Genomic DNA, 27,923 nt, shown 5'->3' on the forward strand with positions numbered 1-27,923 from the left:
GATCTGTTCTTATGCATACGTGCTAATCACAGTGTTGCATTTATGTATGGCCATACGACAAGTTCTGTCATATATGGTACGGTACTTGATATCTGCATTTTCAGAATGATCCGTTTTCGTGATTCATAATATTGGACACCTGCCAAAATTACATTTATAGATATTTAAATAGGAAGATATCATTGATTCGTTCTTGTGTGCATGTGTTAAAAGAACAATTACTTCTTTCAGAGAGTAAAACAGCTTTGTTCTTCATGTGCACTGAGACGTCAATTCTGCGAGGCCGGGTGTCTGTTTAACAGCTGTGGCTCTGCTGTGTTTTCATACTGGAAGCTCCGGATTGTGCATAATAGGTTATGAAACTACACACGGGGGCGGACAGCCTCACAGAATACCAAAGTAGGCACACTCAGAACGCATACCGCCGTTTTGTAAACACAAACGACTACCAATGAGAAGCCAGTCGGAGAAAATAATAAGGTGCTAGCTGCGCTTCAATAGATGCACAAGCTACGAATACTCGACTGAGACAAGTAAGCCGCTCGTGCAAAGTAGCTTTCACAACTGTCATGCCAGAAAGGCACGCGAGTATAGTATCTTCTAAATTATCAGGCTCCATATTTGCTCCTTTTCATCTTTGGTTTGTAAATGATGTTTGGGTCAAGGGCGTGGCTTAAGGAGATTGTCTGTTTATGTTTACAAAAGTTGAAATCCCTGCTTTACTGTAGGTGACACGAGAACCACAAACAATCAGAAAAATAATAATAAATAAAATGGAGTTGTAAAAGAGAAAGTATGATGTTCTGAAATTAAAATGGCAGTTCTAGAGAACTATGTTCGTCTTTTAGAGAAAGATTCAAAGCTTGTTTTGAGCGCTTGGAAAGCTTTCCAGATTTTATTTTATACAGTTATATTCTTCTCTGGAATTGCAACAAGTTATTGTGTCAGTGGTATAACAGAAAGTTTTGCAGGCAACTGTTTCCTATTTAGCAACGTTACTTTTCTGCATAATGGAAACACACAAAATGAGTCTAGAAAGTTGCATTTACCAATTGATGCTGAAAAGACTTTATGGGGTAAAGATTCTACTTGCGAATTCTGTCAGTATGTACCTGTTGCAGCAGTTATATTTTCACTGGTGTGGGCCACTTTGTTTATGATGTGTGGTAAAGGCGGGAAAGCAGTATCAGGGTAAGCAGTAACACTTGGAGGATGAAAATTATTTTTTATCTAAGTTTGTATTTAATCAAGTTTTAAAATTTTTAGGCTCCCACAGCCTTGGCGGATAGTATTCCCTGCATTTGTCTTCAACGTGATATACTTCGTTATTTCTCTTGTCGCCACAATACATCTCGTTAATGGAATTGATACGTTCTGCCTCAATTTTATAGAGAATAACGGCGTGGCACAGTACGTATTTTTGCAATAATGACAATAAGATGGAATAAGTTATTAGAACCTATTGTAATGGTACTTTAAACCGCCTTTCCAATGAGAATGAACGAAAAGTGCTTTGAACTGTATTGCATTTACTCAAATAACTCAGCAATTGTGAAATACATTTTGCTCACAAACAGTAGATTTTTTTGTGTGTTACTGAGTTAGGTGTTCTGCAGCAGATAACAATATGCAGTGTTGACTGCTTTCATTGCTGTCTGTTTTCTGTAATTTCAGTTGCAGTGCTCTGACAAAAATAGACTTGGCTGGTAGATCAGGACAGCTGACATATGACTTGATGGTGTTCTCAAAGGTAAAATTAAATAAAATTACTGTCGAAATCTAGGTGCATCTTATTAAATATTGAGAACTGTGTTTTATTTGAAAGAAACTGTAGGCTAACAGTTTTTTACCTGCACCATTTTGGTGATAAATTCTTATAATGGCTGTAAAGAACGCTTTAATTGTTACCATTTAATAATGTCTATCCATATCTGTGATTAAGTGACCATCAAAATCACATATTGGGAACAGGAGACACTCCATAGGAATTTTTAGGATATACTACCAACACTTTTCCAAATAAACTAAATTTTTAAAGCTTCGTCAGCAAGATCAGAAAGGATTCACAATTTAGTGTCATAGTAGTGTAAACTGCAAACACTGATTTCCCCCCCCCCCCCCCCCTCCCTGGAATCCTGTATTCATATTGTTCAACTAACTTAGCATGCTTGGATTGAAATCTACATATTTTCCTTTGAAACATCTTTTCTGTAGAATTTATCCAATGTAACTGATGAAAAAACTGAATGAGCAGTTAATTTCAAACATTGCGTTTAGACAAAAAAGATTGTTGTTATGTATCTCAATTTCTATCACCTTTTTGGAAGTGGTTTACAAATTCTAGAATTTTGCATTTGTGTTATAAGTTTATCAGGTTTGAAAGGAAAATTACTCATAATTTGGGCATTATATGTATCAAGATGCTCAAAGATGTAATTTTTTTAAAGTCATCTCCAGTGCCAACCTCATCATCTCAGAGTAGCACTTGCAAACCTATGTCTTCAATTATTTGCTGGATGTGTTCCAATCTCTGTGTTCCTCTACAGTTTTTGCCCTCTACAGCTCCCTCTAGTATCATGGAAGTCATTCCCTGATGTCTCAATAAATGTTCTATCACCTTGTCCCTTCTGCTCGTCAGTATTTTCCACATATTCCTTTCCTCTCTGATTCTGCACAGAACCTCCTCATTCCTTACTTAGCAGTCCACGTAATTTTCAACATTCATCTGCAGCACCACATCTCAAGTGCTTCGATTCTGTTCCGGTTTTCCCACAGTTCATGTTTCACTACCTTACAATGCTGTACGCCAGATATACATTCTCAGAAATTTCTTCTGCAAATTAAGGCCTATGTTTGATGCTAGTTGACTTCTGTTGGCCAGGAATGCCCTTTTTGCCAGTGCTAGTCTGCTTTTGATGCCGTCCTTGCTCCGTCCATCATCGGTTATTTTGCTGCCTTCATCTACTTCGTGACCATCACTCCTGATGCTAAGTTTCTCTCCGTTCTCATTTCTGCAACTTCTCATTACTTTCGTTTTTCTTTGATTTACTCCCAGTCCGTATTCTGTACTCATTAGGTTGTTCATTCCATTCAGCAGATCATGTAGTTCGTCTTAACTTTCGCACAGGATAGCAATGTCATCAGCAAATCATATCATTAATATCCTTTCTCCCTGAATTTTAATTCCACTCGTGAACCTTTTTTTGTATTTCCAGCATTGCTTCTTCGATGCACGGATTGAACAGAAGGGGTGAAAGACTACATACCTGCCTTACACCATTTTTAATCTGAGCAATTCGTTCTTGGTCTTCCACACTTATTAATCCCTCTTTGCTGTTGTACTCTATATTACACTTCTGTAGCGCCACTGCCATTTAAGATAGGGAAAGGTTAGCTTCGGCGCAGTATTTCAGAGCGTACAAGTTACAGCCAGATGCGGGCCTGTTGGCAGTAAGTTACGCTTCCAGTAGCTGCAAAGTAGAATGGAGGCCACAGGGCTGTAGACCCACTGAAAAGAGTAAACACAGTGATTTGCATGGTGCAAGTTATGGTCAGAAGGGGCCCACTGGCCCATCCCAGATGTTATGAGTACACAACTCGGAGTGGCGCGTTAGCAAAACAGAGGTGTGCAGCTACATATAAATAGGTGCCGGTTCACTGTCAAGGTATTCAAGTGTGATAGCTCTCCTGGATGGGGGGGCGTTTGACACCACCAGCTATGCACAGCAGCAGATGGGGCACCAGTGTTCCAGTCCACAGCAGGTTGCAGGTTCGACCCTCTGAGGCCAACACGGGGTCCGCAGACAGCCAGTGGTGGGCCACGGCTTGTTACTGCGGGCAGTCTTGTTGGCTCCCAACACATGCCGGAGCATCCCGAGGCGAGGGCCGCAGATTCGGATGTCGGATTGCGGGTGTTTGTTGTCACCGCTTTCTTAGCCACACTGGCGAGGAAGCGTGCTGCGGGTCGCCTTGCAGTTTCCTGTGAGCGGCACTGAGACAACGAGGACGGAGGCCGCTGAGTCAGCTGTTGGCGCAACCTGACGTTGTCACAACTCTGTGGCTGTACAAGGCCAACACACAGCAGTGCACTTCTTGGGTCTCTAAAACAGCCATTCCAGGCCAAGCCATTTCACAGACAGCGAAGTGAGGTCCTCAGCATTGCGTGACCCGGTGACGCAGACTGAGAGGAACAGGGCCACTGTAACTGGAAAGAATAAATCACTTGGGGAAACTGGGACAAGTTTTCATATGGCTCATCCTGACAGCCCATCCTCGACCAACATACGCTCTACATTTGGTGTCAGAATAGCGAGTGTTGGCCATACAGTACAACATTCAGCCCACCCCCTGCATTACAGTCGCAAAATGTCGTGAGTGTTGACCAATTCTCTCTCTCTCTCTCTCTCTCTCTCTCTCTCTCTCTCTCTCTCTCTCCCTTTGGTCAGAATAAGTGTTAGCGTGTTTGGGGCATTAAGATGATGTTTTTCATGGCATTTGATTACTTTTGTATTCGGTTGAGTATGATGTTTTGTATATCTCCTCCTTTTACATCATCGCCTAAAACATAAGATGAGATACTGAGCTGTAGGAAGTCAGTTTATTTTTGTAGTTAAATGTTTGGTTTCTGTGGGATTATATAGGTTGAAATGGGACTAACTGGGAACAAAAGTAATACAATGGTAGAGTCAGGGACGCGAGGTTTGTCGGAACCAGAAGCGATACGGATTTTGTTGGAAAAAGTGGCACAATTGACAGCGGACAATATGCAGTTGAGAAGTGAATTAACATCTAGGAGTGAGCGGGAAACCACATCTGATCAGGCGTTTTTGCTTTGCCTCAGCAGGGGATTGGTCCAATCGCCGCAAGTTTGATTATTCCGTTTTCCAGCAAGGCATCTAAGGATGTGCGTTCGTTTGTGGAAAACTTGGAAACTTCAGCTGTGATGAATGGTTACTCTGAGGAACACTTGTTACATGTTGCCAAGATTAGATTAACGGGTGAAGCGAAGACATATATGAGAACGGGTGAAGCGAAGACATATATAAGGTGTCCTGAGGCTTTAAGGAAGGCGGGACAGCTTAAGCAGTTGAAGGAGGGGCTTTTACAGAGGTACAAGAAACAGAATAGCGCTTGGTATTTCGGGACAGAATAGCGCTTGGTATTTCAGGGAGAGGTTAAGTACAATGACGAAGCGGCAGGGAGAGACAGTAGAGAAATTTGTGGACAGGATAAGAGATTTTAATGGGTATACTTAATAGTTGGGTTGGAACATTGAAGCAAATTGTGTTCTGCTGCAGGAGGCCGAGCAAAGGGCACTTGATGTATTTTTGAGGGGGTTACCGCTGAAAGTGTGTGAAGGGACACCGAAAGATTTGTATTCGGCTGGCAATCCAGTGTTAGGAAACAGACGTGGCAAAGGGGGTATGTGATAGACAAGAATTGTTTACAGCAGGAATAAAATGTTATAAGTGTGGTTGTATGGGACACATGCAGAGGCAGTGTACCCAGTCACCGAAGAATAGAGGAAGGGGTGGAAATCAGCAGTGTGGCCAGATTTCTTGCATCAACATCACGTCAAAATTGACTTTTGACAACAAACTGTGGAACTTGGTGGAATGTTATTTCAGCTTGGGGAAATTGTTGTTGATGCAGAGCTATCGCGAGGGGCATTCAACATAATGAACAAACCAGTGGAATCGGTACATTAGCATTAAGGCTTAATTCACACGAGAGTGTGTCTAGTGGCACCTGGAAGTCGCTTTGGGTAAGTGTAGAGTCAAATCTACCTGTGGGTACGGTATGTGTTATTGAACCATTGGAGGATAATGAATTTTTGGATCCATTAGGTTGTTTTGTGAAACATAGTATTGTACGCATACAAGAGGGAAACGGTGGGTGAGTAGTGGATAATTTTAGCGCTGTAGATGCGAATTTGAGAACAGGAGTTTCAGTAGCGAATTTGGATGTACCAGATGATGAAGACTGATGTTCAAGAGGTAGGTGTAGCGATCAAGCACTAACTGCTGATAGAACTGTATTGCATAACAAAGTTAAGCATTTGAAAGGAGAAGAAAAAGAGCACATGGAAGAATTGTTGTGGGAATTTAAGGATTTGTTTTTTCCGTGAGGGCCATTACCAGCAACTCCATTGGTTCTACATAGGATACCAACAGGCAACAAAGCACCTGTTTACCATAAACCATACAGAATACCGAGGTAATTGCAGCAGATTGTGGAGAATTTCATTGATCAACGGCTTGTGGACGGTATTATAGAGCTTAGTAATAGTTGCTGGGGAGCAGACGTTGTTGTGCCTGTGGATGGAACTAAGAAATACGGGTTCTGTTGTGACTACCGATACCTCCTTAATAAGACAGTAACAGACGCATACCCCATTCCTAACGTATCGGAGACAGTGTCAGTAATTTTCTACGATGTATTTGACAAGTGGTTATGATCAGTTTTAGGTGGCTCCAGAGAATCCTCCTAAAACGACTTCCTCTACTTCAGTACATCAGAATGCCATTCGGTTTGAAAAACCCTCCAGCAACGTTTCAGAGGTTGCTAGACAGTGTATTAAGGAATTTGAAACCACGGCAGTGTTTGTCTATTTGGCTGACATTACCGTGTTTTCAAGTAATATGGAGCAACATAGACAGCAGTTAAGGGAAGTCTTTATGAGGTTAAGAGCAGCTCAGTTGACATTGATCCTGGAGAAGTGTTAATTTGCATTAGAAGAAGTGAAATATTTAGGTCGTATCATCAGTAAGGACAGAGTGCTAACAGATGCAAGGTTCGTGCAGGCAGTAAGGGATTTTCGGGAGCCAAAAACAGTTAAGGAAGTGCAATCATTAGTCGGAATTTGCAATTTCTATCGAAAGATCGTGAAGGGTTTTGACGCAATTGTTACAGAAGGGTGTGAAATCTGAATGGAGAGAAGAGTGTCAGGAAGTGTTTGACAAACTGAAAGAAGTGTTAACATCAAGTCCGGTTCTTGTGTTTTCAGATTCTGAAAAGGAATTTATTCCAGCATGCGATGCATCGAATCAAACATTAGGGTGTGTTCTTAGTCAGGAAATTGATGGGAAAGAACGTCCTGTAGCGTATGTGTCTAAATGTGTCTAGGCAGTTGAATGCAGCAGAGAGGAATTACTAAACAACAGAGCAGAAGATGCTTAGCGTAATCTGTGGAATCACATATTTTAAATGATATTTATATGGGAGAAGATTTCGGGTAGTGACAGATCATGCTGCTTTGAAGTGGTTGTTGGGGTTGAAGGTTCCGTCCGCTAGACTCGCTATGTGGGCTGTGAGGCTTAGTAAATTCGACTACGAGGTGGTGCACAAGCCTGGGAAGAAGCACAGTAATGCGGATGCACGGAGTAGAAAGGTGGCAAAAGTAGAAGTCATAGGTTGTGACCTAGCAGTCTGGCAAGAATTACAGGACGCTGACAATGATTGTAAATTGTATTGGACACAGCCACAATTTAATATGTATGACGGTCTTCTGTGCAGGGAAGCAAAGTTAGGGCCAAGGGTAGTAGTGCCAGCGAAACTGAGAGATGAGGTTTTAAAGGAAGATATGAGCGCATGTTATCTGGTCATGGTTGTTGTAGACAACACCGACTCAAAGGAAGGCCTCGGCGCTTGTTGGTGACATCACGTCAGCTAGGCACGGCGAACGCCAGGTCTGTTGCAGGCAGAAACGCCTGGGGGTGCGTCTCACTATAAATCTCTTATTTTTGCACAAAATGTTTGGTATTGTTTTGGATTCTGCAGTTTTATTTAGACGAAAGATTTTCTTACTATCCTAAAGCTACAAATGATGATCATAATTCTGTATTACTGAATCCTGTCGAAACAAACGTAGATCAATATGAGAAGACGCTTTGCCCCATTGCAAGCTTCAGAAATTTTACATTCAAGTAACTATATTTACTTGATACATTTTGTTATCAAAACTTACCCCAACCCCCTTACAATGAAATCGTTTCTTTTATTTATTTATTTTCGTTTGACATCGTCGCTGGAAATATGAACTAATTTACATGTGTAAATGTCCAACTGTTGCCAGTCATTAGATTACAGTCATTTTCAACGAAAGGAATTCTAAACAGGAAACAAAATAGTTTCATACATCGAAAATACTGCTGAGCTTAAACTTTTTAAACATGCACATTAGAAAAGATAAATATTTCCCTCTTGCAACTGAAAGGAGAAACTTTATAAGATAAAAAAATTTTATTTGATAAAACAGGTATCTCTCTTTTGCCTCTTCTTCTGTCCCCCACCCCCTCCCCCTATATGTACAATCGCAAGATATTTCATTAACATTCAGTGCTCCTCACCCCATAGTCAACCAAGATACCTAAAGAAGAGCACCAATATGTTCACAGTTTCTTGTAAAAGCAACCCAGTACAAACGTAACTTCCTCAGATTTACAAGTAAGGTAAAGAAGCACGAATTCTGTTGCTGCTGGACCATGAAGTTGTTTTTGTATGTCAATCCTTAAAACGGGTGGAAATTTAAGTTCAGGAGTACACTATTTGTTAAGAGGTGTAATGAATTGCACAATTACTTGATTGCAGAAATCTCTCAGAACAATGTGTGTTGGTGAACTACCGTAGTTTCACATTTTCCTGTGTCAGGGAGGGAGACACCACCATTATGAGTATGCCTGCAACAGACCTGGCGTTCACCGTGCCTAGCTGACGTGATGTAACGAACAAGCGCTGAGGCCTTCCTTTTGAGTCGGTGTTGATGTAGAGTGACGAATAGGAGGGTGGCGGAGGGGTATTGGTGGAGAGGTAGGAAAGTGGATGTGGATCAGTATATCAAAAATTGTATACCATGTGCCCAGAGAGCAGATTTGAGTCAGAAACAGGTGCAGCTACAACGATTGCTGAAAGCGACATGTCGATTTTCTTTCTTGGGAATTGATGTCTTAGGACCTTTCAGTTGAACACCATTGGGGAACAGATTCATTCTGACAATAATAGACCATTTTTCAAGGTGGAGGTGGTGGTTATGCCAAATCAACAAGCAGCAATGTCGCGCAAGCGTTTGTAAATAATTGGATTTTGAAGTTTGGTATACCGGAGACAATTATTACTGACCAAGAGACCAACTTCATGTCGGATTTAATGAAGGAACTGTGTAAGTTGTTGAACGTAAAGAAGTTGAGGATGAGCGCATTGCATCCACAGGCAAACGGAAGGACGGAACGGGTACATAGAACAATCGGAAAAATGCTGAGTTTTTATGTGGATTCTCATCACTGTCAGTGGGACGAGTATTTGAAGCATATTTTATGCGCATACAATGCAAAAGTCCATACCAATACCTGTTTGTCTCCATATGAGGTAGTGTAAAGGCGAAAAATGCCATCTCCGTTTGAGTTAGTGAAGCTACAGAAAGGAAGGACCGGTGAATCTCTACGTCAATTCGCGAGAACAATTTGGGATGTTTGGAAACGGGTACAAAATGTGAATACGAGGGCTTTGGAAAGGCATGAAGATGCAGTGAAGCGGAAAGGATGTTTACCTTGGTATAGAGTAGGGCAATGGGCAATGCTATCCAGACCGTATACGCCAAAAGGGAAAACAAAAAAGTTCATCACGAAGTATCAAGGCCCATACCAAGTAGTTGAAACCACATCCCCTGTTAATGTTGAGCTTCAGCTGCCAACTAGAACAACGATAGTACACATTTGGTGGTTGCAGCCATTTAAGGGTTCTCCCCGATGTGATTCCAGGCATGTCACAGGAAGGGAAGAGGAGGAAAGAGAGAGTGGGGAGAGGTGTTAAGTGCAGGGAACACCAGGAAGATATAGTACAGCATGACGTACCGTATGCTTTGCGATCCAGGAAGTAGTAGAGTATTTTTAGTTTTTTTGTTTTCTTGTCATGTGTCATTGGGTTTAGGTAGATTAATTAGGCATTGTATTTTCCTATGTTGTATGTGTTTTTGAGTATTGTAAGCCAGCTAGGGACAGCAGTCTTTTTGAAGAGGGAGGAAGGCTGATGGTGATCCCTGTCCTCATGCCAGTGAAGTGGGGGAGCATTGAGCAAGTTTGTAGAAGTAAAAACTGAGGAGGTATTGCTGATCTCGCCAGTTAACAGCCGGTACGCCGAGGTGACAAGGGAGGAATTACAGAGCTGCCATAGAGGGAAGGTAATGGTATGTCCAGCCAGGGTGATAAGCACCAATCTGGACATGTGCACGGTGCAGTTAATTTTAGCCAGGAGGGAATAAATAGACTGTCCAAGGGACATCATGGAGCCAAAATCGAGCTTGCAACGGGTCCGGATGCATTGGATCTTCTCCACCTACGAAAAATTAATAGTAGTAGCAAGTTGTTTTGAGCAGGGAGTATTTGCTGAAGCGAAACATATAGAGCTCAAGGGGAGCAGAATTTTAATCAATGCAACTGCGTGTAACATAATAGGACCAACCTTCCATCTGCCAGCATCAATTTCAGGAGTCACATAATTGAATGTTACACAGCCACAGCTGTACTGACCAGAAGCAACTTTAGAGTTTTTGCCAAGATAGAATCTGACCTTGTTAAATCAAACTCTGGAGTCAGGTCTGTTGAGATATGTAAACCAGTTCATTTCAGAGCAAGAGGGGCATACATCATCCGAACAGCTCGTGCAGCATGTCGCTCAATATAGGGAAAGGCAACGACAAGTAATGATCATTTTGAGCACCTCTGTGCCAAGTGCCATCGCAGCCTTATTTTTGTTGTGTGTTGTTTTCATTCCGATCAGGTGGAGATCCAATTCCAAGAGGGAACTGATGGTAGTCCAAATCTCAGTGGATTGGATACCGAGGGCGTAATATGGGTGGGTAAGGGGTTGATCTAGTATTACATGGAATGGTCATCCAGTAAGGAATTTTTACGTTTTGCCTCATGTCATGTGTTTAAGAGGACTAGACCACATCTAAGTTTTCTAATAGTAGCAATAAATATGTTCTAAGTATGTGCCGACCCAAACAAGTTTAAGAGTGGTTAGAGGTTGAACCAGGGACTGCGTCTTTTTGAAGGGGGAATAATGTAGTGGCACCACCATTTAATATAGCACCACTGTATAAAATAGGGAAAGGTTAGCTTTGGTGGACACAAATTACAGCAAGGCTGTTGACAGTAAGTTACACTACCGGCAGTTGCGAAGTAGAATGGAGGTCACAGGACTATACAAGCACTGAAAGGAGTAAACACAGCGGTTTGCATGACGCAAGTTACAGGCAGAAGGGGCCTACTGGCCCAACCCGGATGTTATGAGTACATGACTCAGAGCAGCGTGTTAGCAAAAAAGAGGTGCACAGCCGTGTATAAATAGGCGCTGGTTCACTAACAAGGCATTCAAGTGTGACAGCTCTCCTGGACGGCGGGGTGTGTCAGCCCACTGGCTACATGCAGCAGCAGATGGGGCGCCAGCATTCCAGTCCACGGCAGGTTGCTGGTTCGACCCTCTGAGGCCAACACGGGGTCTATAGCCTGCCAGTGGTGGGCCAAGCCATGGCTCGCTACTGGGGGCAGTCTTGTTGGCTCCCAACAGACTGGGAGGAATGTGGGCACTGTAGCTGGAAAAAATAAACCACTTGTGAAACTCGGACGAGTTTTAATATGGCACATCCTGACAGCCCATCCTCGTCCAAAATCAATTTACACTTCTCTCTCTCTATAGCTTACCCCTACTTCCCATGGTTTCTTCGCAGTTATTTTCTTTGTACCTATGTTTTTCTTTCCAACTTCTGTGATTGCCCTTGTTAGAGATGTCCATTCCTGTTCAACTGTACTGCCTACTGAGCTATTCTTTATTGCTGTATCTTCAAGTGTATCTCGTCATTTCTTAGTACTTTCGTATCCCTCACCGTTGCTTATTGATTCTTCCTGACTAGTCTCTTAAACTTCAGCCTACTCTTCATCACTTCTACATTGTGATCCGAGACTGTATCTGCTCGTGGGTATGCCGTGCAATCCAGTATCTGATTTCAGAATCTCTGTCTGACCATGACGTAATCTAACTGAAATCTTCCTGCATCATCCAGCCTTTTCCAAGTATATCTTCTCCTGTTGTGATTCTTGATCAGAGTATTCGCTATTACTTGCTGAAATTTAGTACAGAATTCAGTTAGTCTTTCTCCTCTCTCTTTCCTTGTCCCAAGCCCATATTCTCCTGTAATCTTTTCTTCTTCTCCTTTCCCTACAACTGCATTGCAGTCCTCCATGATTATTAGAGTTTCATATGCCTGGCTGGTATTTTGCATTATTTTAAAATTGTCAATCCCATAAGCAGTTTCATTTTTACTTTATACACTAGTTTTCATTTTTTCCACACTTTTTTGGTGCCCTCTTCTTGATTTTGCCACCTCCAATAATTTAACTCTTTCACAACAAGCTCCCTTTCTATTCAGTACACAGCTTTTATGTAGTTCACAGTAGACTGAATTGCTATTTCCTCTAAAATGTTTTTTTTGCTTTGGATGCCATCACTGAAAAATGAAACGGTAGCATAAACACTATTAGCAAATACATTTCTTTTACCAAGATGGTTGTCAGCAACCTTTCCCCAACACAATTTTTAAAACTCACAATGAGTTCCAACATGAAGACGTTTTTCTACGTCTATACTCTGCAAGCCACCATGAGGTGCATGGCAGAGGGCGTGTCCCATTGTACCAGTTATCAGGGTTTCTTCCTGTTTCATGTATGGAGCCCGGGAAGAATAATTGTTTGAAAGCATATGTGCGTTAAATAGTTATTCTAATCTTATCCTCATGGTCCCTGTGTGAGTAATACATAGGGGATTGTAGTGTATTCCTAGAGCCATCATGTAAAGCCAATTCTTGAAACTTTGTTAACAAACTTTTTAGGGATAGTTTACATCTATCTTCAAGACTCTTTCAGTTCTGTTACTTCATTATCTCTGTAACATTCTTCCATGGGTTAAACTAACCTGTGGCTATCCATGCTGTCCTTCTGTGTATACATTCAATATCCCCGCTTAGTCCTGATTGGTACGGGTCCCACACATTTGAGCAATATTCTAGAAGGGGTGACACAAGTAATTTGTAAGCCTTCTCCTTTGCAGACTGATTGTACTTCCCCAGTATTTGACCAATAAACCAAAGTCTACCACCTGCTTTACCCCCAACTGAGCCTATATGATCGTTACTCTCAGGTATTTGTATGAGTTTGCTGATTCCAACAGTGGCGCACTGATGCTTGGTCATAGGGCACTACTTTTTTTCATTTTGTGAAGTGCACAGTTTTAGACATCTCTGAACATTTAAAGCAAGTTGCCAATCTTTGCACCACTTCAAAATACTATCGATGTCAAGATTAATCCAGCTTCTTTCATATAGTCATATAGTATTTCATTTAGATAACTGCACCATCTACAGAAAGCCTGTTGTTATTATTAATATTGCCAGCAAGATCACTAATATACAACATGAATGGCAATGGGCCCAGCACACTTCCCTGGGACACACCCGAAGTTACTTCTACATCTGACGATGACTCTCCATCAAAGATAACATGCTGTGTCCCCCCTACCAAAATGTCCTGAACCTAGTCATAGATTTCACTCGATACCCCATATGATCATACTTTTGACAGTAAGCACAGGTGTGGTACTGAGTCAAATGCTTCTCGGAAATAAAGAAATGCAGCATCTCTTTGAAAGCCATGATCCAAAGCTTTCAATATGTTATGTGAGAAAAGTGTGAGCTGGGTTTCACATGACTGATGTTTTCTGATTCCATTCTGGTTGGCACTGAGGAGGTCATTATGTTCAAGATACCTCATTATGCTATAGCTCAGAATATGTTTTAATATTCTACAACAAATCGATGCCAAAGATATTGGACGTTCGTTTTGTTGATCACTTATACGACCCTTCTGGTAGACAGGCGTGACCTGTGCCTTTTTCCAAGAACTGGGCATGGTATTTTGTTTGAGGCATCTATGATATAGTTAGAAGAGGGACTAAGACAGCTGGAAACTCAGTATAGACTCTGATAGGGATTCCATCGGGTCCTGGAGCTTTCTTCAGTTTTAACAATTTCAGCTTTTTCTCTTTCAAGTGGTATGATGATCGAATTGGGGCGATTCTCCTGGGTTTTCCTTTGTAAAGGAACATTTGAAAATGGAGTTAAGCATTTCAGCTTTTGCTTTGCTAACCTCAATTTCAGTTCCTATCTCATCCGCTAGGGACTGGACACTAACTTCAGTGCCACTAACAGCCTTTACATATATATGACGGTAGTATCTGTTCCTGAAAGAACAGTTACCGTGGATGACCATGCAGCTTTGCTAGAAATGAAATGATAATTAAATGGACACCCTAGCTGCAAACAGGCGTTGATGTACTTCATTGGGGACATGTTGAAAATGTGTGCCCCGACCGGGACTCGAACCCGGGATCTCCTGCTTACATGGCAGACGCTCTATCCATCTGAGCCACCGCGGGCACAGAGGATAGTGCGTCTGCAGGGACTTATCCCTTGCACGCTCCCCATGAGATCCACATTCCCCACATGTCCACATCACTACATTCGTAGTGCGCCTAATAGATGTTTGCCCACCATACTCATTACTCGTGGCAGATTAATCTACCAAGTCCCGTACGAGTTCGGGCATAGCGTGTGCGTTCGCACAAGAAGGTCAATGGCCGGGAAGCCATATTTTAACTATATATACTACCGTTTCACGGGGAGCGTGCAAGAGATACCGGTAAGTCCCTGCAGATGCATTATCCTCTGTGCCTGCGGTGGCTCAGTTGGATAGAGCATCTGCCATGTAAGCAGGAGATCCCGGGTTCGAGTCCCGGTCGGGGCACACATTTTCAACATGTCCCCAATGAAGTACATCAACGCCTGTTTGCAGCTAGGGTGTCCATTTAATTATCATTTCATTTCTAGCAAAGCTGCATAGTCATCCTCGGTAACTGTTCTTTCGGGAACAGATACTACCGTCATATATAGTTAAAATATTGCTTCCCAGCCATTGACCTTCTTGTGCGAACGCACACGCTATGCCCGAACTCATACGGGACTTGGTAGATTAATCTGCCACCAGTAATTAGTATGGTGGGCAAACGTCTATTAGGCGCACTACGAATGTAGTGATGTGGACATGTTGGGAATGTGGATCTCACGGGGAGCGTGCAAGGGATAAGTCCCTGCAGACGCACTATCCTCTGTGCCCGCGGTGGCTCAGATGGATAGAGCATCTGCCATGCAAGCAGGAGATCCCGGGTTCGAGTCCCGGTCGGGGCACACATTTTCAACATGTACCCAATGAAGTACATCAACGCCTGTTTGCAGCTAGGGTGTCCATTTAATTATCATTTCGCCTTTACATATGATCAGAATTTCTTCTGGTTCTGTGAAAAATCATTTGACAATATTCAGCTATGGTAGCCATTGACCCACATTGCTCTTGTGACAGCCCAATTTGTTTCATTCAGCATCTCTCTATCTATGGGGCTACACTTTGTGTTACATTTGTTATGCAGGAGTCTCTGTTTCTGTAGAAGTTTATTTACAGTTACTGTATACCATGGAGGTTCTCTCCCATTAGGGACTGTTCTATTGGGTACATACCTATCCAGTGTTTGTTCAACTATTCTTTTAAACTTGAGCCATAGTTCCTCTACATGCACCTGCCCTATGCTAAAAGTTTCAAGTTCCTCATTGAGATATGACACCACTGATTTTTTATCTTGTTTACTGAACATGTCTATCTTTCTGCTTATTTTTGTTGTCCTTTGCACTTTGGTAGTCATTGCTGCCACAACCAAGTTATGGTCACTGATACCAGTTTCGATGTGGAGGTCCTCAAAGAGGTCAGGTCTGTTCATCAATATGTTTTCATTTGAAAGGTTGCTGGATATAGGCACAATGGCTTTGATTACTGCTATTGATAAAGGATGCCTGTATTGATTTTATTGGTAAAAACAAATTCCCTTCTCAGAGCATTTCGTAGTAATTTCATTCTTGAAAGGTTGCAGACTTTTACCTCTGGTGTGACAGTTGTTGAAGCATACTTCGCCATGCATTTGCTGCCCTGATAACATTGTTTATGGCTGAAGCAGTGCATTCTTGGCTTCTTGTGTGGTAATATATCACAGATGTGCATAAAACAATGCAGTGAAGTTAAAAACAGAAAACCACATTACCAAGCTTTAAAAACAGTGAATGAATGCAACATAATTTATCGCCATAACAGTGGAAAACAGTAGTGATATTGAAAGTCCTTTATTCCATGCAGGCCACCTTCTGAGGAAAATATCCTTTATCTCCAAATTTCAGGGGGAGAAATATTGTGATATTTGATGGGAGAGCACTGAATGAAGAAACATGGCGCTGCATCTTGGTACACGTAAGACAAAATAACATATCCTAAATTACATCATGTGTGTGTTATTTGTCTACATCTGTTCTATGTAAACCATTGTGAAGTGTATTGCAGAGGGTTTCTTCCTATCCCATTCTCATATATGGCACAGCAAAAATGACTGTTTAAATGCTTCTGTGCATGCTGTAATTTATCTGATCTTGTCTTCGAGGTCTCTGTGGGAGTGCAATGCCTAGGGGTTTATTTATCCCTAGATTCATCCCTTAATACTTGTTCCTGAAACTGTGTAAATAGGATTTCACAGGATAGGTGGCACCAGTTTTCAAGCATTTTTCATGAAACGTTTTGCAGCATCTCCATATCACTCCCAGGTATCAAACAAACCTGTGACCAAATGTATAGTGCTTCAATGCATACAGTCAGTATCACTTGCAAGTCCTGTTTTGTGCAATATATTCGAGTGGGTTGCAAGAGTGTTTTGTAAGCTATCTCCTTTCTACACCGAGGGCATTTACCCCAGCAGCTTAACAATGCTCTAAGGTCTACCACTTCCCTGGGTTATGTGATCATTCTAGTTTTGGCTGAATGACTTGATTTAATCAGAGTCACAAAATAACAATGGTCTTAGTCCCCCCCCCCCCCCAAATTGCTTACATCGAAGCTAAGTATATTGTGCAGTTTCTCTCCCTCTCATTCTAATAAAAAAGCTCCAGAAGTGTGGTAGGAGACACTTTTCTTGGTCTTTAGGAATGAATGCACTAATATTCTGTGTCTTTGGCTCCCAGTGGTTTGCACAGGGAATTTAAATGTGGTTCTGTTTCATCCTCCACACCACATAGTTTGCACATAGGGGCTTTTCTCTCTAAGTATATATCATGTGTAGGTATTTCCAAAAGTTTCCATCTCCAATGGTTAGACCTACCACGATTAGGTAGGAAGCTCCCATGCTGGAAGCTATTGTATAGTCAGCTGGTACGTACTTGACAATTCTTATGTTTACCACATTCATGATATTAGCCTGTGGTTCAGAATATTCTAAATGTTTCCAGTTTTTTTAACCTTTATACTCCTGTCGCTGCCTCCAGTGTAACCTAAAGACGTAACGTAGGCATGACCAACGTGGTCTCCATACCAGCAGTGGATATGCTGCCTTCCCAAGCTCCTTAGAATCCACCTTTTGTTCTGCTTTATTTCACCACTGTGCAGCCCTATATTACCATCATAGGTCATATTATAGAGGTGTACACTGATCAGCCAGAACATTATGACCACCTACCTAATTGCCAATATGTCCACCTCTGGCATGGATAACAGTGACGACGCATCATTGCATGGAAGCAATTAGGCCATGTTAGGTCGCTGGAGGAGTTGGCACCACATCTGCACACACAAGTCACCTAATTCCCGTGAATTCAGGGAAGGGAGGTGATGAGCTCTGGCACCACATTGTCACATCCCAGATGTGTATGAGTGGGTTCAGATCTGGTGAGTTGGGGGGCCAGCATATCAATTGGAATTTGCCCCTGTGTTCCTCGAACCATTACATCACACTCATGGCCTTGTGACATGATGCATTATCTTGTTGAAAAATGCCACTGCTGTAGAGAAACATGATCATCATAAAGGGATGTACATGGTCTGCAGCCAGTGTACAATACTTCTTGGCTGTCATGGTGCCTTGCATGAGCTCCACTGGAGCCATGGATGCCCACATGAATGTTCCCAAGAGTGTAATGAAGCCACCACCAGCTTGTCTCCAAACTGCAGTACAGGTGTTAAGGAGCTGTTCTCCTGGACAGTTCTCGCTCTCCCATCGGCATGATGAAGAAGGTATCGGGATTCATCAGGCCATGCAACACTCTGCCACTGTGCCAATGTCCAGTGCCAATGGTCACGTGCCCATTTCATTTGTAGTTGCTGATGTCGTGATGTTAACATTGTTACAAGCATGGATCATCGGCTGTGGAGGCCCATTGTTAGGAGTGTTTGGAGCACTGTGTCAGGGTGTCTACGATCCGGGAAAAACCCGGGAATTTTTTTGAATTCTGGGAACTTTTCATTGTTTTTGTTCTCAGTTAAATTTTTGTAATTTTGACTGGTAAGAACCAATACTCTAACAAAGGATATTACTGTACTCTGCTACTGCAGAATAATGCTGCAGCAATAAAGCATGAATGAGAGAAAAAACTGAAATAAAACTTAAATTGCAAAGGAAATGCGCCATATACAGCAACTAAACAGATTGCTCATATAAGCGTCTGCCAACAGCAAAATTTGTCAAAGACTTTAGGAAGACTATGCAATGCTTCGTAACAACAAATTTCCTCCGACGAGCATGACGTCACAACTGTTAACATTAGATTTGTTTTAGCAGTTATGAGTGGGATCATGCACATGCGCAGTCGCGTAGTACCTTCTTCCGCTTGTGGCTACAGAAACATGTCTGTTGGCTATGTAAGCAATCGCAGCAAAACAAAAAGGCAGCTAGGTGCTACCAGGAAAAATTTTACTGGCGCACCCAAGCTGCCAGATTGTGCAGCAGCTGTGGATCTAGGAGTGGGGGGCGGGGGGGAGGGAGCAAATTCATATTCTTGAGGAAAAAACCTTGTTTCACAAAGTGCCTAGCATCCAGCGCATGTTGGTCTATCGATTATTCGTATGACTTTGAAACGTGCCCCTGTCGGTTTTTGAACATTGTTGAACACATTCTAAGTTGATTTCTGAATGAATCATAAGTTGATTTGTGAATGCGTGCATAGTGTACTTGATGTCTCTGTCAGTGTAATCCTAGTTGTATCTAGAAATAAACTTTCATGCAGACAAAAGGGGCTATACGAGCTGAGCAGAGCATAGTCGAACGAAAGAAAGCCAACCACTGTCTGATTATGTGGTTGATTGGGTTTGTGAACGATGAGCGTTGTTATGATTACCAGAGAAATCCATAGATTCAGACTACCAGAGTGCGAATAAACGACTAACAGGAATAACAGCTAAGAAAGATTACGTATTATCTTCTCGGTGTGCCCAAGAAAATAAAATTTTGACAGAAAATTTTTGGCCAGATCGATATACTAGCAGGGGCCAGTTGTACAGTCTCCGGCTAGCAGCCACTTTAAGGTCTATTCTGGAAGTAGTGCGGAAAACGAGTTGTACGATCATGTAATAACGCCTAACCTGAGAATAATTGCAGGATAACTAAACTGGTGATTCTGGCAGAGTTAGTCAAGTTAACCGGCGAATAAGCTTTCACACTGGCAGGAATAGATGCAGAATTAGTGATGACAACATTGTTTGTTAGAACGAGGGAGGAGAAGAAACCGTGATATCACTTAAATTATGCAAGAATATGACGATTTCAAATTTATAAAAAAATTTCGCACTACTACTTTTCGATCTCATGCTTGAGAAACTGGAGCGTATGAATGAAGTGTAAAACTATTTCCTAATGTAAAGCTTTTTTGCTTGTTGGAGGCCTAATAGGCATTTGATATTGGTACTTTGTGAATTATATTCTGTCGTGTTATAAAAATGACCATTTCTGCCAAAACAGTCTCATTTATTTGGCATATGTTACAATTGCTGCAATATTATAAAGGCCTATTTTGTTTTATCTCGCGGACAGTGACAAAATATAGGTAATCAGGTCGAGAAACCACACCAGTCTTGGGTCTATTTGTAATTACAGCTTTTTCAGTATTAAACAGCGACATTTCGATTTTTCGTGTAGCAAAACGTTTGACGAACTTTGATGAGGTAATGAGGTAACAGATCCTTTCGCAGAAAGGAAAGCACGCCATGTAAAACTGTGGCAAGATTAGAGAGAAAAAAATTCTAGGAGCTAAGGATTGAAGAAATGTGTACTGTCTTGCTTGTCTCTTCTCTTTACTGGTTTTATGTATCCTATACTTAATTTTATGTCACACAAAGCAGCAAGTTGTTAGCTAATAGGGAATAGAGTGTGCAAATTTTCTGATTTAAAAATAAATAAATAAAGAGGGCTGGATGTCAGACCGGCCGACTGGTAGCAGGAGAGGCACCATAGGACATTTTAATTTCCACTGTCCTGAATATAGTTTGATGGCATCCAGTACAAAATATACACGTTTCAATTCCACAGACCGAAATACAGTGACGTGTGATAGAAGAATGCTGTGTGAAGAGGTGTGGCGCTGCACTTTGGCACACTTAACATCAAGTAACATGTCTTACAATTCCTTGGACACGTATGTTTTATGTATCAGACTCTTCAGAAAGATGTGCACTACAAAATGAACATATTTTTGAAAATTCGATATTTTTAAAATTTTTGTCGTCCTATCTCAAACACTCTACTATTGCCCCGGTTTGGAAATATCGTAGATACGGGTGTGATGCGCAGAGCAGTCTGTGTTATAATAGGGAAGTGGGTAGTCTCAACGTGACACGTGTTTACATTTAGCGATTTCGTTGTTTCCTCTTTGTCTACTGCACTCACATCAAATGAATACAAAATTGATTTCTTTGGCCGGGAGCTATCATGTGAATTAAAATACATTCACATAATTACGGAAGGCTAAAATATGTTATTGGTTTCAGATTTGATTTGTTATTCACCTTTCTGATAGTCAAGCATTAATTGCCGTGCAGAACAATGAAGTTATTTTTATCGGTCTGCTGAAGAAATTTTCTTTTATTAATGTTTTCCACCGAGGCAGTCAATATATTTGAAACAAAGGGTTTAATTTCAAACTATTGGCTAGTTTCAACTGTTCGGTGCATTTCAAGTGTACGTTCTCATCTTCTAGCATGTATGGCATTATGCCATAACGAAGAACCAGACATGTGATAACAAAGTACTGGTACCCAAGGAAATTTACATCCCGAAACCACACTGAAAAGCGTAATATCAGGTCGATGCCTACTTCACTGGGAATCTGGGACTCATTTAAAAATCAGCTCTTTGATGACGAGCCATATAGAAGAATTTATAGCCCAGAAGATCACACTTTTGTGTCGTTATTAAAAAATTTATGGCACATTTGTGTGATATATCTTAAAATGTAATACATGAATAAAAGACCAATATTATATGTGAAAGCTTAGCTTCTCTTTCAGTGTATTGGCCTGAGAGACCAATATTATATGTGAAAGCTATGTTTTTCTTGCAGCAACATTATATATATGAATTTAAACCATTAACTTTTCCTGTTCGTGTGTTTGCACTACTTAACAGTGATGTTTCTATTGGCTGACTACATCACGTGTCTGAAGCTCTGAATATCCGCTGTCATCGGCTGGTGAGATCACATGACATGAGCTATGACTGGCTTACAAATATGCATCGAAATCTCGATTTCAGTGCTTTAGAAAGTAACATGCAGTGTTTGGTGGAATTCAAATTTATACTTTCGTAATATGAAAATATGCAGCGTACATGTTACTGCACATCAAACATTTTTCCAAAAGGTGTTTTTCCCCCTGAGTTTCATTTTCTAAAGTGCCGGGAATTCTACACCCATGTATAAAACCATAACCAATCAAAGGATTGATAAGTTACACAGTTCCGAGAGAAAATATTCTGTCAATTAACAGGGAAAAACTATGTTTCCACCCGGGAGAAAGTGTATTTTTAACCTGGAAATCCGGGAATTTTTTTTCCTTTTCCACGTATACACCCTGTGTGTGTTCAGACACACTTGTACTCTGTCCAGCGTGAAAGTCTGATGTTAGTTCTGCCACAGTTCATTGCCCGTCCTGTTTTACCAGTCTGTCCAGCCTACGACATTCGACATCTGTAATGAGGGGTAGTCGCCTAACCCCATGACGCCTAGACGTGGTTTCCCCATATGTTGAAGACACTCGGCAGAGCATTCCTGGAACACCCAACAAGTTGAGCAATTACTGAAATCCTCGTGATGAGCCTCGCTCAGGCTTGAATAGATTGTGTACTTCTCCATTCCACAGACAGCACTCTCACTGATACTACATGCACCATGCATGTGTGTGACTAGCAGTCGTTCCTTGCCATGTGATGCTGGTATCACCTGAACAGGTTTATATTGATGTATGTCGGTGGTCGTAATCTTCTGGCTGATCCTTGTGTATCCAATAAATGATCCTGGAACTTAGACCCCCAGTTTTTACTGTAGGCACTTCCAAGTGCACACGAGAGCACCTTTTTCCTTGAAACTTACATTCTGTGTATGAGGTGGCCATGTTAGTTTTGCGTTAAGGATTACTGTTATGTACACTATCCTCTCTACTGGTAGAATTTCATTGTAGAGCTTAAGATTCCAACATGTGTCCTGGATTTGCTTCTTTGTGAATGGTTCTACAAGAGTTTTCCTGGGACTAACACTTGGATCCTGTTTCCTACACCAGTTATGCACAATGTTCAGCTTGTGTCAATGCCATTGTTCTAATGCTACTTGGAGATTTGCCAAGTATTACTGTGACTAAATGAACTAAGTATCCTTGGCAAAAGTAACCTCTGTCATTTAATTCTTTAATGAGTTCATTCACTACTATGTTCCACAGTAATTGGGGACCAAACCCTACCTTGATTGCCATTTTCACATTCATTGTGGTGGCTTCTGCCTATAATGTACCCAACATGGTCGTAATCCTCTTACATACAACAATCTTAATCCAATGCTCTTCCGCACTGTAACACTGGATTCAAAGCTCATATTGCCAAAGCTTTCCTCAATATCCAGTAACATGCAGAGAGCAATTTCCCGGAAATGTAAATGTATACCGTTTTTTTTTTTTTTTATATATAATACCTTCCCAACAAGTTGGTTGAATGCTGTTTTGTTTGATGTGCCTGACTCTGTGTGTGTGTGTGTGTGTGTGTGTGTGTGTGGGTGGGTGGGTGGGTGTGTGTGTGGGTGAGTGTCAGTTTTCATGTAGAGAAACCACAGCTAAGCTCCATTCCCTAATGTGCACACCAACCATTTTTTCTAATGTCTTTAAAGAAAGGAGGACAGACTAATTGATTGTTTATCCTAAGCATTTATATGATCAATTATCCATGACTTTGGAATGAAAACAATCTTCACTGTCCTCCAGGCATCAGGAATGACTCCTGTTGCTAGACTGGCTCTATACAGTCTGTGTAGTAGTCTGATTAATCTGTCTCCTGCAAATAGCAGCAGAGCCAGAAAGTTACTGTTTGGACTTGATGGCTTGAATGCTTGAAACATTCCCAACACCCACTGGATTTTCTTGAAATCAACACTCGGGCAGATTCCCATTTCTCTCATCGGTTTAGAGACTGGATCTCCATTTGTATCTTCTGCCAGAGTGCATTGAGGGACATGAGTCTTGTGGGCTATCCTTATATACTCATTGTCTTCCTTCTCTAGTGTGATTCCGGGATTTGCTGTTATTCTTGTGAGCTTTTTGTGAAATTTGTCCCTTACAGTTGTACCTTGCATCTTCTCACAGAATATCTTCCAGGATGATTGCTGCACTTGCTTAATAGCAAGATAGTATTCGACAAGGGCCTCCCAATATTTTGCTCATTTTCCTTTCCTTCTTGCAAAGTTTAACAGTCTTATTACCTGCTTCCTTTCCAATTCAATATTATTTTTTCACAAAGGTACATTCCTCTTTTAGCTCTTCTTGGTGACTGGGCAATTTTCTAAATATGGAATCGTGATGGTAGATGTCATTTCATTTGCTAATTCCTCTGAATCTAATGGATTTGCTGTTGGAGGTCTAACTTCAGATAAATGTGAGTTTAAGTCTTTCCAAATATAAGTCCCTGTCTGTTTTTCTGGAATTCCTATGATACAGTTTCTTTAACACCAATTTCAGCCCCAAACTTAACACCTTTTGCTACGGTGAACTTCTGTAGAAGTTGGGAGTGAACGTGCCACTCAGCCGGTGGACTGCTGCAGCAGTCCAGTGTCACCCAGCCGGTGGACTGCTGTAGCAGTTCCACCTCACATCATATTTCTGCGCATCACTACGCTCGACTTCTGTGGAAGTTTGACCTATGCACCATCTAGCGGCTTTGTTCAAAGACTGTAGTTAACACCAGAGTCACTAGATGGCAGTTGCATACTGTTTCGAAGCATTGGTTTCGCTAGAGTTGCGCTGCTTATTTCCTGCCTTGTTTCTAATCTTATGTGACATGTTGCTAACCTCATTTAGTTTCTATTAGAAATGATACGCCAGATAAGTGATATACTGTGGTGGAAGCTCTTTCTCTTATACTGGGTAGTGACTTTGAAGATGAAAGCAAATCATTGTCCGAATCTGACGATGAACATGAAACACTTATTGTAGTGCTTCTACATCAGGTACAGGGGTTACTCCAGCTGTTCCATTGACATCCCCAGTCTTGGACTTGCGCACAGACCGACATACAATATTAAAAACGTGTGTGTTTTGTATAAATATTTTACTGAATAAATATATAATATAAAGTCCAATAATTGCGATAATACTAAGAGTGTGAGAGTAGGAGAGAGTAGCGCCACAGTGAGCACGAAAAATGCGCCATACAGTGGACACTGCCGGCGGGACTGGCGCTCATACACAGCATATGACACAACAATCGCGGCATCGTCATGAAAGGGTTAATATTCTTGTGTAAGGGTGGCTCCACTGCCTTACGCCATTGTTTGACAAAACTACCTATTAAGATGGGCCCAAAGTTTATGTCAGATACTTCTTCCCTCATATTCCTGAAGGGTGGTTCCTTACCTCTCTTAAAGATCTCTTAGGTTGCTCTACAATAGGTATGCAATTAGGTAGCCACCTCCAGAAAGGAGGAACACTGTCCTTGTAAGGAAGGTGAGCCGAGGCCAGTATAATTTTTTTCATGTTCCCTTCCACACGCTGTTTCATCATCATCATCATCTTCTTCTTTTCCTGGTGCCTTTGTCCGACGGTGTCACAGGGTCGGCATGGTTACGGTCAGATTTGTCAGGGTTAATTTAAGGGGTGGCCGGATGCCCTTCCTGTCGCCATCCCGTTATGCGAATGATGACGAGCATGATGAAATGATGAGGACAGCACAAACACCCAGTCTCCGGGCAGAGAAAATCCCCAACCTGGCTGGGAATCGAACCCGAGACCCCGTGATCAAGAGGTAGCAACGCTAGCCACTAGACCACGAGTTGTGCCAGTTCCTCCAACGTCTGATATGACCCCCTTATATAAATCAGCTTCTTTGATCAGAGCCACATCACCATACTGCCTTCCCACAAGACCTCTCAAGGTGATAGTTGCTCCTTTACTGAGCTGCAAGTTATCTGCAACACTTCAAGCTGCCAGCATGCTGCCATTGCTGCTTCTCATGTCCTTAATCACCCTGACAGTAAGTAACCTGAAAGAACCCAAGGTCGGCATTTCATTTTATATGCCAACCCCCAAATTGGTGCACCCAGTTATTTGTATTGGTTGACTGGTTCGAGTTGTGACTCACTGACATTGTAGTCAGAGGATATTATGTTCAGTATGTGAAGTGCACAGTTTTACATTTAAGCAAGTTATGGACTACACATCACTTTGAAAAACTTATCAAGGTCTTATTGAATATTTATGCACTGTTTTTGAGATAGTACTTCATTATAGATGACTATATCATCTCCAAAAACTGTGAGGTTATAATTAAAATTGTCTTTCAGATCATTAATATACAACATGAACGACAAGGGTTCCAGTGAATTTGGTTGGTGCATGCCTAGAGCTACTTCTCCATCTTTTGATGACTTTCCTTCCATGATAACCTACTGTGTCCTCCCTACCAAACAATTGTTTATCCATACACATATTTTGTTTGATAACCTATATGATCATACTTTTGCTAACTGTTAGTGTAGTATGGAGTCAGTTGATTTTCGAAAGTCAGGAAATACTACATCTACCTTATTGCCTTATCCATGGCTTTCAGGATGTCATGTGAGAATGGTATGAATTTGCCCTCACATAACAATCAATGCTGGATGGAATAGAGGTGGTCATTCTGTGTGAGATATGTCATTACGTTTGAGACTGTCTCTCAGATTCTACAACAGATGGATGCCAGGAAAATTTGGTGGTTGTTTTATGGATCACTCCTGTACAGATCATAATTCAAGGGATCTATATTAAATTATGATTAAAATAAGGTTGCAAATTCTGTATAGAATGTGATAGGGATTCCATCAGGGCCTGGAACTTTGTTGAGTTTTAGCAATATCTGCTGCTTCTGAACACTGCTGACATTAATGTCTATATCACTCTTCTTTGGAATGGTGTGAGAATTAAACTTGGGTGGTATTTGTGGATTTTCCATTGCAAAGAAAGATTTGAGTACTAAGTTCAACAATTATGCTTTGGCTTTCTACCCTCAATTTCACTTCCTGTGTCATCAATGAATGTCTGGAAAATAATGTTGATGTCACTGTCAGCCTTTACATATGAGCAGATTTTTATGGTAGTTGTAAAGGCTTCATATGTTGGTTGCCCTTTTGACAGTCAAAAGTGTTTCATTTAGCATCTGAGTATCTATGATTCGTGTTATTCCTATTGTGTTGTAGCCACTGGTTCTGTAGCAGTTTCTTTATGGAGACTGTATACCATTGAAGGTCCTGCCTATCATGAACTGCCCGACTAGGTACACCTCTATCCTCTGTTTGGCCAACTGTTCTTCTGAGCTTGAGCTAAAGTTCCTCTACATGCTCCTGCCAGAGCTAAATGTTTGAAGTTTTTCTTTGAGATATGATAAGACTGCCCTTTTGGGAGTCCCCTTGCCTCACACCATTGTGTTGCTTGATTTTGGTGAGTCACCTTGCCACTCACCATTGTGGTGATAGATGTTGGTGAGTCCCCTTGCCTCTCACCATTGGGGTGCTCGATTCTGGTGAGTCCCCATACTGAGAGCTTACTGAGCATGTTATGTCTTTCTACTTGTTTCATTGCCCCTTGTACCAGGTGTTTAAAATGAATATTGGGATTTTAAGCTATAGTAGCATTTATTGTATTCAGCTTAAAATTATAAATAATACATCAAATTAAAGAGCAACTCCAACAGTTTTTCATTCATGTGTTCAAACTGAACACCAGTCGTCACACGGCACACATCGAGGCAGTAGGTGAGTTCTTCCTAAACCTCAATCAGCATGTCTGAAATAAATGTTGCAACAACTGTGGGAGTTAGCAAAAGTGAACTATTTTGCAGTGTGGGTTCTCATGCTATTAATTTTGAGACAAAAGGCTTTCAGGCAAATTTTAACCACTCACTTTCAGCAAAACTTAAGTGTAACTTTGAAATTAAATGAGGACCACAATAGTTACATTTGGAACTTCTAGATCAGATACAACCTTCAAGTTTGGTACTTGTGCCAATATTACAGGTGTTAAGTACTGAGAATAGTTTCACCACTGCTGAACTGATTTGGAAAATGAAATCAGTGATTTCCAGTTACTCTGTGGACTCATCACATTGTACTTGTAACGTTTCAAGATGATGTTCCCTGATAGTGTTCCAGAATATTTTTCACTTTCTTGTAAAAAAATGAGGTACCTAATAACTAATGGACTGGTGTCATATTTCCAGGAACACAAGTGTGTTCA

At 41.4% G+C, this 27,923-nt stretch overlaps 1 protein-coding gene and 3 non-coding genes across 4 annotated transcripts in view; 3 read left to right on the forward strand and 1 right to left on the reverse strand.

Annotated features, from left to right (window-relative positions):
* The first annotated feature begins 282 nt into the window (after nt 1–282).
* LOC124625782 overlaps nt 283–27,923 on the forward strand; it is a 64,374-nt gene continuing 36,733 nt past the window's right edge. Inside the window, exons 1-3 of the mRNA XM_047149231.1 lie at nt 283–1,191; nt 1,267–1,410; nt 1,675–1,750. Of these exons, the coding sequence (XP_047005187.1) occupies nt 815–1,191; nt 1,267–1,410; nt 1,675–1,750 (597 nt within the window). The 5' untranslated portion in view covers nt 283–814. The remainder of the gene's footprint in view (nt 1,192–1,266; nt 1,411–1,674; nt 1,751–27,923) is intronic.
* Trnat-ugu lies at nt 14,411–14,485 on the reverse strand. The gene has a single exon. It is a non-coding gene; the product is annotated as a tRNA-Thr (tRNA).
* Trnat-ugu lies at nt 14,778–14,852 on the forward strand. Its single transcript has one exon. It is a non-coding gene; the product is annotated as a tRNA-Thr (tRNA).
* Nucleotides 15,218–15,292, forward strand: Trnaa-ugc. The gene has a single exon. It is a non-coding gene; the product is annotated as a tRNA-Ala (tRNA).

Source organism: Schistocerca americana, chromosome 1, assembly GCF_021461395.2.
Source record: "Schistocerca americana isolate TAMUIC-IGC-003095 chromosome 1, iqSchAmer2.1, whole genome shotgun sequence".
Lineage (NCBI taxonomy): Eukaryota > Metazoa > Arthropoda > Insecta > Orthoptera > Acrididae > Schistocerca > Schistocerca americana.